This window comes from Agelaius phoeniceus, chromosome Z (assembly GCF_051311805.1).
Source record: "Agelaius phoeniceus isolate bAgePho1 chromosome Z, bAgePho1.hap1, whole genome shotgun sequence".
Classification (NCBI taxonomy): domain Eukaryota; kingdom Metazoa; phylum Chordata; class Aves; order Passeriformes; family Icteridae; genus Agelaius; species Agelaius phoeniceus.
This window is the reverse complement of record NC_135303.1, coordinates 5,106,961-5,121,724: the sequence shown is the minus strand read 5'-3', so window position 1 is coordinate 5,121,724 and position 14,764 is coordinate 5,106,961. Positions and strand designations below refer to the sequence as shown.

The 14,764-nt window shown below is 41.6% G+C and overlaps 1 protein-coding gene across 1 annotated transcript; it reads left to right on the top strand.

Annotated features, from left to right (window-relative positions):
• The first annotated feature begins 70 nt into the window (after positions 1–70).
• On the top strand, positions 71–14,335 carry FKTN (fukutin). The gene is made up of 9 exons (XM_054653371.2): positions 71–252; positions 1,515–1,574; positions 3,434–3,637; positions 5,111–5,388; positions 6,122–6,254; positions 7,911–8,040; positions 9,144–9,277; positions 9,505–9,632; positions 12,663–14,335. The coding sequence occupies exons 1-9, from the start codon at positions 148–150 to the stop codon at positions 12,874–12,876; spliced, it is 1,386 nt and encodes a 461-aa protein (XP_054509346.1). The 5' UTR covers positions 71–147; the 3' UTR covers positions 12,877–14,335.
• Positions 14,336–14,764: the final 429 nt, after the last annotated feature.

Here is a 14,764-nt window from a genome sequence, read left to right as displayed (position 1 = left end):
GTGAGGAGATGTTTACGACAGCGGGGGGGGGGTGGGGGTGGTGGTGTTTTACGACGGCGGGCTGCGCTTTGCGGCGGCGCTTTCCGGCCTGAAGCCGCATCGCGGTGAGGGCGGCCGAGCAGCGGCTCCCGGAGCGCCGCGGGGCTGATGCAGAAAATCAACAGGAACGTGGTGCTGGCGCTCCTATCGCTGACCAGCCTGGTTTTCCTGCTCTTCCAGCTGTGCTACTACAAGTTCTACCTGTCGCAGAAGGTGAGAGAAGGCAGCGCGCTGCGCCGGTTTCCCTGCGCGGCGCTGTGTGGGCGTCAGTCCCGCCCACCCCCGGAGTTCCCTGGAGCGGCCCCGGGGGCGGGCGGGGAGCCCAGGCCGGTGTCCGGTGGCGGGGGTACAGTCGGGATTGGGTTCCCAGCCTGGTATCCGAGTCACTGTGTCAGCCAGGGCCATCCGATTTCTCCCGCAGGGAATAATGCCCCCGCCAGCTTCCAGCCGCCGCGGCTTTCCACCCTCAGCTCTCGTTGCTCGGTGGCTTTTATCGCCTCCCAAGTCGCAGCGAGCTCTGTCTGAGGGCTCTGCCGAAGGGAGGCAGCATCTGCTGGACGCAGGTTTTCCAATGGGTTTTCTATGGCGGAGAGAAATCCCAACTTTTTTTTTTTGCAGTCGCCTTAGGGTTTTGTGACTCAGTGCTCCTAAAGTGCTGGATGTCACAGTTTAAATCCTGCTTTTTTATCTGGCATGCTGTTTGTATCTCTTTTTATACCTGACCTGGAACGTCCAGGCGAGTGATTTTCTGCGACAGCAAAAGAAGTGAATGTTACTGTAAATTAAATCCGCTGTTGGTCTTAGTTTACAGTTGCAACTCAGATTCCACAAAGGAACTCCCTTTATTTTCACGGAAGAACCGTGCAGATTTCAAAGCACCCTGACTTGTTTTTTGGCTTTTCTTTCCTTATTAAGTGCAGGCAGTGTCAGTGACAGCTGCTGCTGCAACCTTCAACTTCTTTTTCACCGTTTCTGCTTTTTAAAGAACAACTGAGAAATTCTCCGTGCTTTGGAAAAGCCAAAAAGCTGGGCCACGAGGTGCCTTGACTCTCTCACGTGAAAATGCTGTCCTTAAAATTGAATTGTCTAGGATTACACCTGCCACTGTCCCTGCCCCTGTGGTATTTGCCTGACAGGGTTTGTCATCTTCCTATTTTACATTTGCTGGCACATTGGCTTGGAAACCCGAGGCCTCACCACTCCATGCTTGCATGTTTGGAGGTCCCTGAGGCTTGGGTTGTCCTTCTAAATATATTTAAGCCACAGCAGTTGTTTATGATTTCACATTCAGCACTGTAGCTGCATGACCAGAGGCATAACTCCATTATCCATGGAGTGGATAAATGCCCCTGGTTGTCATGTTAAGAAAACAAGGATTCAACTGAAACTTTGGGGTTTTTCTCTTCTTTCTCCCTTCCCCTTCCCTTCTCTTTGTTTTGTTTTTTTGTTTTTGTTTTTTTTTTTTTTTTTGATAGAATGGAGCAGCTTTCTCCAAAGCCAGAGGAAGCCAGTCAGGCCAAGACAGCACAAGATGGGTATGTACAGTGTCACTGGTTCATGCAGCTCTTCCACAAGTCTCAGAACTCACTTGAAACTGCAAATCCAGGGTCCAGTTCTCACTCTTCTCACTCTTCACTGGGCGCTTTCTGCTTTGAAGGAGGAAGAGATACACTTTGTAACTTTGCTGGGTAAAGAGAGTATCAAAACATCACTGTAAAGTAAAATTGAGAAACAGTTACAGCTTCACAGCCTTTGCCAATGCAGTGCTTCCATTTGTTGTTAATGTTTCAGGAAGAAACACTTTTTCTTTCTGAGACAGAAGTGTTGATCCAGGGTTTTGTGTCCTTTGAGGCTGGGTGTTGAACAGATTGGCTGCTTTGCCATGCAGCTTCTTTGTTGCTCTGAGAAGCTCCTGGGTCACACAACCCTCCTTTGCCCCCTGCAGGTGTTTTAACCTGCTGGTCACTGGTCACACCTGCTTGTGCTGGGTTGTAAAGATCTTCCCAAGCAGGAAAATGTCACAATTCAGCATTCCCCAGCTGCATTCCAGCCCTCATGAGCAGTGCTGGGAGTGCTCTTAGGTCCTTGAAATGGGATATTTGTTGTGTCTTGCAGGATTGAATGCAACAAAAAACACCCACCCTGGGGAATCAGAAGGTCCCCTGTCATATTTGTAGCTGGGATTTGTTTGGAAACAGTTTTCACAGAAGACTTTCTGTTAACTGATCTCCCAGTGGAAAAACAGCACAGATGGTTAAGGAGAGGGATGTGCTGGGAGCTGGCTGCCTTTCGGTTTGGATGCAACATGATAATGTTGCTAATTAGCAGAATGGCCATTTAAAGGCCTGGTTTCTGCTGAGCAAGAGGGAAGGTGCTCTGGCTAAGAGCTGTCCCTGGAGAAAATCCAGACCAACTGCTCTGTGCACTGCTTGCTTGTGCCAGGAACGCCTTGCTATTCTTGGAGGTGACACCCCTTGGAGCTGCCTACCAGGTGTGAGGTGTCACGGTCACAGGGGCCTTCCAGAGCTCTCCTAAAGGTTTAACTTGCTCTTCTGAGATCATCAGTGATGAAGGATGTGCCATGATCCTGCCACCTGCTGCACTTCAGGCCTTCCTTAGAGTCCCTGCAGTCGTGTGTCTAAAATACTGAATTTGAACATGTTTCTCTTGGTGACTTAATATCAAGGCCATGCTTTTCTACCATTATTTATGGGGTTTTTTTAACTTATTTAAGTTTCAGCTGAAAGCATCTGTTTTCCTGGAGTAGTGATGGATTGGAAAGGTGGATACTTTTGCACAGACTTTTTTTCCTGTTCATCACTCTGGTGTGCCAGTTTAGTCACAGAAGTAATACGAGCACATCACTCACCTTTCAGCTTTGTGGAGTGTGAGGGTGGCCTTGCTTGTGCCTGTACCACACAGGTGATGCTGCTGCCAAAACTCTGTTGTTGACCACATCCCATGCTCATGTTTTCACATCTCCCTGAAGCCAGAGCTTTAAAATCATTAAATGAAAATGTTACAGTTGAATACATTTAAGTGGCAGGGTGACTGCGGCTGCTGTGAGTGGTTTCTGTGTGCCACAGACATTTAAATGTGCTTGATTAATGTTCTCTGCTGAATCAAGTTAATAACCCATTGCATTAGGCACAGAACATTCTTGCTGCAGCTTTTTTACTCCTTATGCAATGTTGAGTGCCCTGGGTAGACCAGAATGCAAATTCTGTTTGGCACTTGTATCCTGCCTTCTCACTCAGCCTCACAACTGTCTGTTGGAAGTGTACACTCAGAGGATGTATTTGGGGGATAAGATTTCCTTCTTTCAGTGGGTTGGGGTGTCTTTCTGTCAAAGAGTTTTAATGCAAAGATGGTCCTTCTGTCCTCTGTCAAACAGCACGTGGTTAGGAAGTTCCTGGGATTAATATCCAGTCACAATATTCCAGTGTATTTGATTGATCCTTTGATTCTGGGACTGGTTAATAAAGACATTGAACAGATCAGAAGCTCTCCTGATGGCCCCAGCCCAGAATGCAAATACTTCTGTGCTCCAAGAGACTTTACCACCTTTGCACTACTAGACAAAACATGGAAACATGATGTAAGTGCATTTTTCTGTTCACATTTGTGTGTTTTAATGCATTCTTTGATGTTCTTTAATGTTGTCACTTAATGCTTGCATGTTTGTATCTGAATTCATGTGGGGTAATGTTGTAGGCAGAGGAAACTTTGTTTGAAAATAAAAGTTGCCCATTTACTAGCCTGGACACATTAGGAGTAATTTATAGGTGAAACTTTTTAGAAGCTGTCTGCAATATTAAAAAAACCCCTGGTAGTCAGAGTCTATGCCAAAAGGAAAGAAAGAAGGTCTGTTAGAAAGGAAGAAGAACCTGGAGCATGTAATGTAGGTGCATCTGTTATAAATCTGGAGTTTGGGAACTTATCAAGAAGGAAATGCAGTTATTCATGTGACAATTATCATAGTCTGCTGATTTACGTTTCTTTTAGTACATCTTTGTAATTAATACCGTTTCACCTAATGTATTGCTGATACTTAATGGTGTCTCTGCTTCTCTGTGATGTTAGGACATTTTTAATGCCTGTGTTAAAAATAGAGGTGTAGCATGTGAGGAAGGACAATTTTAAATCCAATATTATTTCATCAATTAAGTGTAATCTGGAAATATTTCTTAGATTAATTTCTACAGACTAAAGATACCAGTGACAAACAGCTTTTTTCTTCTTCTTTTTTCTTAGATTTTCTTTTTTTTTTTTTTTTAATTAGAAAAATCAGGAGACGGAAATGATCAGTGACTATTTCACTGAAGAGCTTGAGTGAAGAAGGGTGTCACTCTGGGCCTGATCAGGCAGCTGTTTTACCCATAGGTGTAAAGGAATTCCAGAAAGTTAGAGCAAAGTTGTACGGCAGCACACTGAGATAAATCCATTTTCCCATTGCTTTGTGTCTCAGTGATAATTTCTGTATCATTCAGGGGAGAAGCTGATATGCTTATACAGAACATTTCAGGGGGGGATTTGAAAGGCTCTTCAGATGCTGATTGGTTTGGGTTTTTTTAAATCAGCCAGAATTTAATTCCCTTTGTTTGTAGAAATATGAAATCCTGTTACTTGAGGGCAGTGCTCAGTGTTTGGTGAGATTTTTATTTGCCCCACAAAAGAAGGTTTTGGGCTACTCATTTTTGTGTTAATGGTGTTGTTATTCAAGGACTTAGGAGCACCAAATTTGTCAGAACAGTTTTAGAGAATAGTTTGAGAGTGCAGGCTAGGGTGCTATGGCAAGGAACAAACCTAATCCAAGCATGGCTTTACAACATTTATTTGCAGTTTCATTTTGTAGTTTGAGGGACAAAATTTAAGACAAGGAGAGAAGGTGGTTGGAATTGCTTGTGACTGCTGGTCTTCAAGCTCTTATAGATTTTTGATTCATTTGTGCTTAGGCCTGATTAAAAAAATGAAAATTAGGAATGGTGTGAGTTAGTAATAAGCATTTACCTTCCAATTTTGGTTTCTCTAATCTTTACCCTGCTCTGCCTCCTGTCTTCCTCATTTTCAGGTGGGTCTGTTTAGAACTGCTGAGAAGATGGGGTTCCAGTGGCTAAAGATTATAAACAAGGACCCCCGCTTGGATGGGATGGATGACCTATCTGGGATGGAAATTCCCTTGCACTACATATTCAAACTGGCATCCCATGCCATTCACCTGGTGGTCTTCTATGAGAGGAGTGGCAATTTCCTCTGGCATGGACCCCTGAGACTCAAGCAACACATGGACAGAAAGTTTGTGCCTTTCCGGAAACTCCACTTCGGCCGCTACCCTGGGGCCTATGAAAAGTGAGCTCACAACAGGGGAAGGAGAAAGCCATCATGGCCCTCCCAAAATTCCTTCCTCTGTGTGTAAAACTACTCTCTTTCCTCTAGTCAGGTTCTAAAATTCAGCTCAGGTATGAGTCAGACCCCCAAAGTGCAAGCTTTGAGAACATAGTTTCTGAGAAAATGAGAAAAATATTGAGGCATTTCACACATCAAAATAAATCTGTTTAACTTTTTCCATTAATTTGACCCCTTCATCCTTTTAAAGCAAAGAATCTGTATGAGTTATGTGCCTAAATGTTCGAAGGAAACTCTATAAGCTGTTAAATAATCCCTCTTCAATCATTGTGAAGGCTGAATAGCTTTTAAAAGCAAATAGCTTCAAAGTACAGAGTCAAATTTGATTCTGAAGTCCATCCTGTAACACTTAGACAACCAAACAGCCTGAATTTTAAGATGCACTGAACAACATCTCTGAACAAATTCAAGTCATGAGTCAGTAAAGAAATCAGTGATCTGACAAACCAGCTTGGGGTTTGGAGGTGTAGGAATTGTTTTTTTAAACAAAGTTTTGAAATGTGTGGGGAATTTGGTGAAGCTCTAGTTGCTATTTTCATTTATAAGTGGTTTGGCCTGTATTTGGACAGAGGGATCACTGCCAGTAGTGTGCATTAAGATTATAACCTGAGTTAAATGATAAAGTGCTATGTGGTTTGGAATTAAATAGGGTAATATTATCTCTCTTTCCATGCAGGCCAGAACTTCTGCTGGTTTCCATTGATGACTTAAAAGTTCAAATTCCAAAAAATCCGTCCAGTTTTCTAGAGGAGATGTCCCACTCTAGATTTCTTGAATGTAGGTACAGAGAAGCTCGGGCTTTCTTTCAGGTTAGTGGTAACTGGGTGGTGTCTCTGAGATGAAATGTGTGTTTTCACTGATTGAGCCAAACCTAAGAACAGTTCACTGTTTTGTTTTTTTTTTTTTACCTAAATGGGATTGTTCACATGCACAAAGCTAAATACAAAACTTGATTCTCATTCCACATAGCTTACTAAGTGGTAATGAAATCAAAACTTTGCCTGAAGATCGTGGCCTTTTTTGGTTTTTTACTTGTGAGCATGTGTTTTTCGAAGAGGGAGCCAACATATCCATAGTTCTTACACACCCTTACTGTTAAATGGATCTTATGTAAAAACTAACTTGTTTTATTAGAGACACAAATAAAACTGGTGTGTCTTCATGGCTGAAAACTTTCCTTATGGCAGTCCTCAAAGTTTTGAGAAGTGTTTAATTTCGCATTTTTGGAACCATTTCCTGCAGTTCCATGTTCCTCATTTGGCTTATCTGAAATGGTCACATTCCAAAGTGACTGATTTAATTGCTTTTCTGACTGTGTAAGCCAATGTTTTCACCACTATTCAGAGCATTATGTTTAGAATTTTGCTACTTGATTTAGCAGATAAAAGTGTCTCTGCTGTAGTGTGGGGGGCATTTTGTCCTAACTTGGAAAGGACATGAGTTATAAGGTGATTAAAAGTTCACAGTTGAGACTACAGAGTCAGAATCAGACCACTGAACATGAGCCATCTCTGAGTTCATGGAAGGGGGAAAAGGGCACTGGAGGCTCCAGTCTGCAGTCATTCGGGTGTTAAGGAAAAGGGAGGACCACTCCTGTTCACTCTAGCAGGCTGTAGATCCTTATTTGTGTAGCAGGAGGGTCACAAGGGCATCCATGTGTTATCCCTTCACCTGTGGAAGACAGAAAAATATAATCCACTTCAGCCTCCAGGCAGAAATCACCACAGGCAGAGAAAATGTGCCTGCCCCTAATGTTTATTGAACTTTGCTGGAGCTTTAACACTGAGACAAGCAGCTGGCACCTGTTTGGAAAAGTTAATTTTGGCTGCTTGTTGCCCAAGAGCTCTTAAAGAAATCCATCACAAAGCCGAGTGGTTGTTCCTTTGTTAGAATTGGTAACGTTTGCTCAGCCTCCCGTGTTGGTTTTGGCTTTGCATGGACGGCAGACCTTGCCACAGTTCTGTCTGGAAGATTTTTGTGTTCACACTGTTTCTCCTTGACAGCTCTCCTTAAAACTCAACACCCAATTCGGACACTTGGTGGCGCCAAATAAATTAATCATGGAGTTCTGGAGGTTGGAAAAGCCTTGATAAGCTTGCAGAGACTGATTCTGTCCCTGTGTTCTCCTTGGACTCCAGGAACTGACTTCAGCATGTGCAGAACAAGGGCTCACCTGTGTTGCTGCCAACTGCTGAGAATCAGAGTCTAATACATATTTTCTTATTGTAGTCTACTGTGAATTTTCATGCTTGTGGTTAGGAAACAAAAGGAAGGTTGATGATTCAGAGTTTTAATTTCCACTTTCACTCCAGTGCATGTTCTGAACATTAACTGTGTATGTAAAAACAGATATTAGCCCAGGTATTAGTTAAGGAAGTTTTTTAAGGTCATTTTTCCCTAGGATGCTGAAAAAATGAAGGGACTGTTTGCTCTCTGACAGTAACTTGCTTACTCTTGCCTTCCAGCTGTATCCTGATGATGCCTCTCTTGATGCAGTGGAATTCAGGAAAAAGGCAAAATCCTTGCTTCATCTGGCTGCCCTGACACTGAATAACTTGGGAGTGAAGTTCTGGCTGAGCAGTGGAACATGTCTTGGTAAATATTTGTGTTGTGTTGCATTTTTACACTCACCTGACACTTTAAACACTTCATCCTCCACTGCTTGTGATGCCAGCCAAAAGTACTGGGTTGGAAGGTAATAACTGTATTCCAATAGGGCTTTTTTCTCCTGAAGAAAAGCTTTTTCTTTAGAAACCTGAGCAGCAGAGCTGCGGGCAAATTTCCAGTGAAGCATTTAGTGTTGTTAGCAATTACCTGTCTTGTGTTCATCCCTGCTAGGAAGTAATCAACAGTTCCCTAATTTGTGTGACTTGGAATTCACTGAATTGCCAGTTGGAAAACGCAGTGATGAGCACATTGTTCTGCTGCCCAAGTACACTCTAAGCCTGATTTTCTTCCCATGCAATTAGATGCTTGTCACTGACTTCTAAAATACAGTTTACAATAATTTATTTTCTTTCAAAACAAACTTTTAATAAAATTGCAGTCCATTAGAGTAGGTAATGCAAGTTTTCAGTTCTGCTGAAGGTACAAGTGTCTTATCACTGGTGAGGATTCTTTTGTTTCTGAAACACTTAGTGAAGACTCATGTGTTCACATTTGCCTTGTACTTATTTAATACTAGGGAATACAATTTTCTGAATGAACAGTTACTAAAAGATGCCTTAATGAAACAGACAAAAGAATGTCCCACTTTGTGTCTCTCTGCTTTGCAGTGGTGATTGAAAGATGATTAACATCTTGGATGCAGTATAAAACAATAGTTGCAAATCAGAAGCACAGCTGTGGCCCTGTAGCTGTTAACTGCTGATTAGATTTGGTCCCACATAAAGAACTATTTTTCTTTTTTTATGCATTTAAATTAGGAAACTGAAGATACATTATCTTTGTTTTCCCTTGCATTCTTGGCTTTCTGAAGGGAGAGAGATGACTATAAGTGCAGTACTACTTGTTTCCTTTGATGTGGTTCATCCCATACAAAAAAAAAAGGCAAAAATCTTGTTTATGGCCTCTAAAGTCAAAGACTTTTGCCTGGTCATCTTAGGGCTGTTCATTTTTGTGTTGCTTTGGTTCTGTTAAATTCACATTCCTGAATTAACTAGTTTGGGATTTTTCTGCTTTATTTTTTTCCCCCTCAGGCTGGTTTAGGCAGTGCAACGTCATTCCTCACAGCAAAGATGTGGATTTGGGAATCTTTATAAGGGACTACAAAGCAGATATCATTCCAGCCTTTCAGAAAGCAGGGTTGCCCCTGAAGCACAAATTTGGCAAGGTATATAGAAAATGAACATTTTACTTTGTGTGTGTGTTTCTGTAGATTTGTAACTTTGACTTCAGTTGCAGAAGTGTTTAATATTAAAAATAATGCAGAGTTACTGTGTTTTCTTCAGTTAGAATAGAAATATATCTGTATATGTGATGAAAATGAATTTGTTTTCTGCTGACATAAGTTGCTTTGTATTTTTATGTGTATATACAGTGTGTATTTTTGTCTTACAGGTGGAAGACAGCTTGGAACTCTCTTTTCAGGGAGAAGATGATGTGAAGCTTGACATTTTTTTCTTCTATGAAGAGGATGACCACATATGGAATGGAGGAACTCAGGCCAAGTCGGGCAAGAAATTTAAGTAAGAACTGGATTTGTACCACTAGTAGGAAAGAAATTGAACAAGGTCGTGTTTACTGATGGCATTTTGTGTGCTGTTGCCTGTGCTCTTTGTGGAAATGTGGATGTCAGAGGGGAATCATTGGAGATTCTGCACTCTGAGACCAGTGAAGCAGAGAGAGAACAGTCCTGTGCCTTACTAGAGAGTAAATGTCAGATCTCTTGTGAAATCAAAAGCAGGGCTGGCATATCATGTATCAAGCAGATCTTATCTGACTGTGATAGGCCCCCCCAGTTACATAAGCACTCAAGATGAGAAAAAAAATCTTTAAAACAGTGTTTATTGCACAATCTAATTTTGTAGTAGAACATTAATCCTTAGGCATCTGTCTTGATGAGGAAGTATTATGGCAAAAAGCCTCAACTCTCCTTGCACAGAAAAGCCCACAATTTGGGATTTTGAGGTAGCAATTTGGAATACTGGGTTGTGACAGCAACACAGACAATTCCTGCAGGCCTTACTGTTCATGTTCTCAAAATGGAATTTTGAATAGGATCCCATGTTTCTTGTTTCACACCTTTCAGTATTAAATCAGCAATGATTTAATAATTTAATTTAATGATTTAATCCCAATCAATTCAGCAAACTGAATATGGGGTTTGATAATTAGATTTATTTCTTTCAATCACATGCCTTCACTCAGTAGGAGACTGCTGCAGACTAGTTGAAAACATTGTAGATTTCTATAGGATGTCATTATCTTTCATATTTTGCCTGAAATGTATTTGTTTGTATTTAGCTAATGGGAATTTTGTGAGCACTGTCATCCAGTTGGAGATAATGTCCAAATCCTTGTCTTAGTTATCTTTGTTCTGAAGTGATAAATAAAGACTGGGAAAGATATTTCGATAACCAGCTTCAAAAGGCACATTTAGAAATAGACAGAAGAAACAGCTCTTGGAATATCCCCACAGAAAATGTGCTGTATAGCAAAGTAATTTTTTTTAGAATATAGCAGCAGTTCCAGTTTTCATGCATGGTGCATTCTGAAAAGCAAGCTTAATAAATTCCTTTCCTTCTCTTTGTGCTCTTGTTGCATCTAAATTGCAGTAGCTGTTTCCATGCCAATGGAGTTGACACTGCTCCTTCAAAATTCCATCCAGCCTTGGATACTTGAGAGATGTTTTTCCCCTGGTTTTTTGATAATGACTAGTCCAAGACAAGAGAATAGGGGATCAGTGTGACCCTGTGCTGCACTCCAGGTTTTGTATCCCTGGGTATTACAGCTCTTTTGGAACTCCATCTTCCACAAAACTCTTTCCTTTTCTTGTAGCCTCATAGTTATTTTTGGTGGTGGCTTATTAAAGTTCCAAACAGAGCTTTCTTGTTCAGTAATAACTTTGCTTAGGGAAGCCAAGCCTCTAATTCTGAGCTGGTGTTTCTTAGTTTAGTTTCTTAGTACACGCAGAAAAGGACCAGGAAAACTGCTTGTTTACCACCATAAAGGCCCTGAGCCATGTCAGAAGTGTAGCTGTTCAGAATCCTTAGCCAAGTAATTCCAGACGTGTGTTATTCCAAATACACACTCAGAAAGAGAAAAGAGATCCAGCTTTTGTTACTGTGAGATGTGGGAGCACTTGGCATGCTTAATCTGACTATATACAACACCAGAATGACACTCAATTTGTTTAATCTCCAGCCCTGTCAGAATTTTGGAGGAAGGCAAAAGTGAGGAGGTCAGTCAGAAGAGAAGTGGTTGTTTGCTCATGCTGAATCCTAAATCCACTCTCACAATTTTAAAGGAATTATAGTGTCAGAAGAGATGCTGATTGCTACCTGGGTCATCACAGAGAAGGGTGGAAGTTCTTTTCTAAGATTAAAACTGAAAGGTAGAAGGTGTTTTCTTCACAAAGCTAAATATTTGCACAGGCATACTTTCTATACATCTAAATTAGAGGGTGGAGAGCTAGAGCATTTCTCATCGAGTCCCTAAAATACTTCTCATAGTCATTTTTAGCCTCTGTTTCCTTGGAGAGATGGTTTCTAACCCTCACAGTCTGGCTGTGTGGTTTGCTTTTCCATGTGCACAAACATTTCCTCAGCATTCCCGACACAAACATGTGCATCTTCCTGATACTGTCTTGGAGTTGCAGCAACTGGGGCTTCTTCTTTGTTTGCAAATTGAATATTGGACAGTTGCAATTTCCAGCAGGGAATGAATATCTACAAAAACTGAATCTGGGAATCAAATCCACACTGTTTGCTTTAGTCCTTAAAGTGAGCTAATTCTGTAGGTTTTTAACAAAGAGGACTTTGTGTAAGAGTTTAGTTTAATTAGCAGGCTCTGGATAGATATCCAAAAAATGCTTGATCACTTTGTTCTTTCCTTCTACTTAAGGCATGAAGCACAATTGCTTTTTTTTCTCATATTGTTTGCTGAGAGCTTAGAAATTAAATTAACTTCATGCTTGCAAGAAGATGGAGGGGGCAGTTCTAGTTCATCACACAAATGTACAAACCTTTTTTAAAAGGACAAAGTGCTTATGGCTTCATTTTAACCTGTGAAAAGGAATTTTAGGATCACTTTTTTTAAAAATTCTTTTTGTGTGGAAGTCTTCAGAACTTCAGAAGTGGGAGTGATCCTCTGCAGGAGTAGTGGGTACACTTTGGTATTGTTTGACACCTCGACTTGATAGGATGTTGTTGTGGAAATTTACCTGTGAGCTGCCACTCCTGTAAGCATGCAGTGCTTTCTAAAAGGGGTAACCATTCAATCCCATTTGTAACAGGCAAAGCAGAGGCAGGGACGAACCTATAGGTGGCAGAATGATGTGAACACAAGCAACAAAAGAATTAGGAAGGCTCCTTCCTAAGCACATGAAGCAAATGCTCACCAGTTACTGTTGATAACACCCTTGTCCAGTGTGTAAGAGAAAAAACAGTATAAATGTGACATGGCCACTTGCTGCTGTTGCTTGCTTTCTCCTTGAACTTACTTAGAGGCGCATTCTAGCCTTTTGCCAGTGACCACACCCTTTTGTTCTGGCACAGGTATCTCTTTCCCAAGTTTACTCTGTGCTGGACTGAGTTTGTGGAACTCAAGGTGCATGTGCCCTGTGAAACCCTGCAGTACGTGGAGGCCAACTACGGCCCGGAGTGGAAGGTGCCTGTGAAGACATGGGACTGGAAGAGCTCACCCTTCAACGTGCAGGACAACGGAATCTGGCCTATTGATGAGTGGGACAATGTCATCCAAATCTACTGACCCCTGTCTGCTGACAGAGCCTGTTCCCAGAACTGTCAGTTTGTGATTTCCCAGTGCCCAAAGGCATCGACATCCGTTTCCTTTGCATGTTTCCTAAGGAGGCATTTTCCTCCCTTAGCTTAACAGGTGTTTTCTTCACCTTCATCGTGCTTTTTCCACGTGGTTAAAGGAGAAGATGAAAAGCAACTGGAAGGAAGGGAAGCTGAAAGAAAAGCTGCACAAAGGGAGTAGAGAGGACTGCAGTGGACTTACGGGCAGTTGACTGTTTAAATGTAAACAGTGGCCAGGTGGCTTTGACATCCCTGGGATCATCAAAACCTTCAGACTGTTCAGTTGTCAAGCTTGAGAGAAGGTTAGGATTGGGAAATCTCAGAGAAGTTCCTCTTTTTTCAAAGGAAATGTGTGACTGTTTAACTTCAAAACACCAGAGTTACGAGTACCTCAAATGTGCTTGATTTGAGACTGGTACATCCCTACCATGAGCAAGGGGTTGCTCTTGGGAGTGGAATGTTTCTGTGGCACAGAACCTGCTTTACATCTAGGAGGTATCTGGTGATGGTGTAACACTAAGTGAATGGAAGGAGAAACTACTGACACTGGACATTTTTCAATTTGTCCTTCCTAAAGAATGCGAAGGTGCATGCTGCTGGGATGGCTTCCCCATGAAAAGAAATAAAATTCTGGTTTTAGTGTCCCAGTCCGTGTGTTCTCCCTGTAAAATGTTTTACTGTTTTTTAGCAAATTACAGCTATCCCTGCTTTCCTGCAAGTAGATAGAAATGGGGGTTATTCACAGTTTTCTGTTCCACAGAACAGAGGCTTCTCTTTAAGGGAAAGGAGAAATGTGTACAAATACCAACTGTTCCATCAAATTTGCAGCAGCAATCCTGCCAGTCCTCTCAGTTTCAGTTTCTCCTGTCACTGAAACATTGGAGTAAATTGTTCAGCTTCTGGCAACAACTTGTCAGGCTGGCTCTTCAATTGGATGGTAACTTTGTTCTGCCTGGTTAAGAAGAGAGAGATGTAAAATCCTGCTAACACCATTCACTTGCTTAAGTAACCATGACATTATAAGGGATAACTTCTCAGGTAGAATTTTTTCTGTACCTTTTCCTTAAAATTGAAAAAAAAAAGGTGAATGTCCTTGTGGTTTCCATGTTCATAACTCTGTTGTCCTGAACTTCTTGGTGTAATAACATGCAGTACGTCTGTGAGTTTCTGAGATGTGATAAATGTTTAAGAGTGAAAGAAAAGGTGCTCTCAGAAAATTATAATCTGTCAAATTTTTGACTTTGTAAATGAAAAGACTAATGAAAAAAAATGCATGTCCCTGAAAGGGAGGATGTCTTGAATAGTTGATTATACCTGTAAGGTATTCTTCAGGTTAAAATGTTTTCTCTTCAGAAGATACAAGTGTATATTTAACACTGATTAAAAGGAGAGTCTAATTTGCAACTTGAGATGCTGTTTCATTCTTTGTTTTGTCATCTTGGGCAGCATTTAACACACTTCATTGCAGTTACCATGACATAATGCATGGAAGAAAATCCTGAAAAGTTTCTTACTCTGCTTATTGACTGCCTGTCTTTGAGCATTTATTTTTTAATAAAGATACTTGGATACAGTAAAGATGCTCTGAATAAGGCAGAAGCCCACATGTAGGCAGGAGAAAGGATCCTTCAGTTGCACAGAGAGATTGCACACTGCACATCTCCTGTCACTCTCTTGCAGTGCTCCGGCCACAGATTTCCTGCTTGGATGCAGGTTGGATGCCCAGGAGTGGTGTGAACATCGTGGAGCTGCTGCTCTTTGGGGGCACATCATGAGGCTGAAGCCTTGGCATACCCACAGAAACAGCCAGATTGAGATGTGCCTCCTCTTGGGTTCTC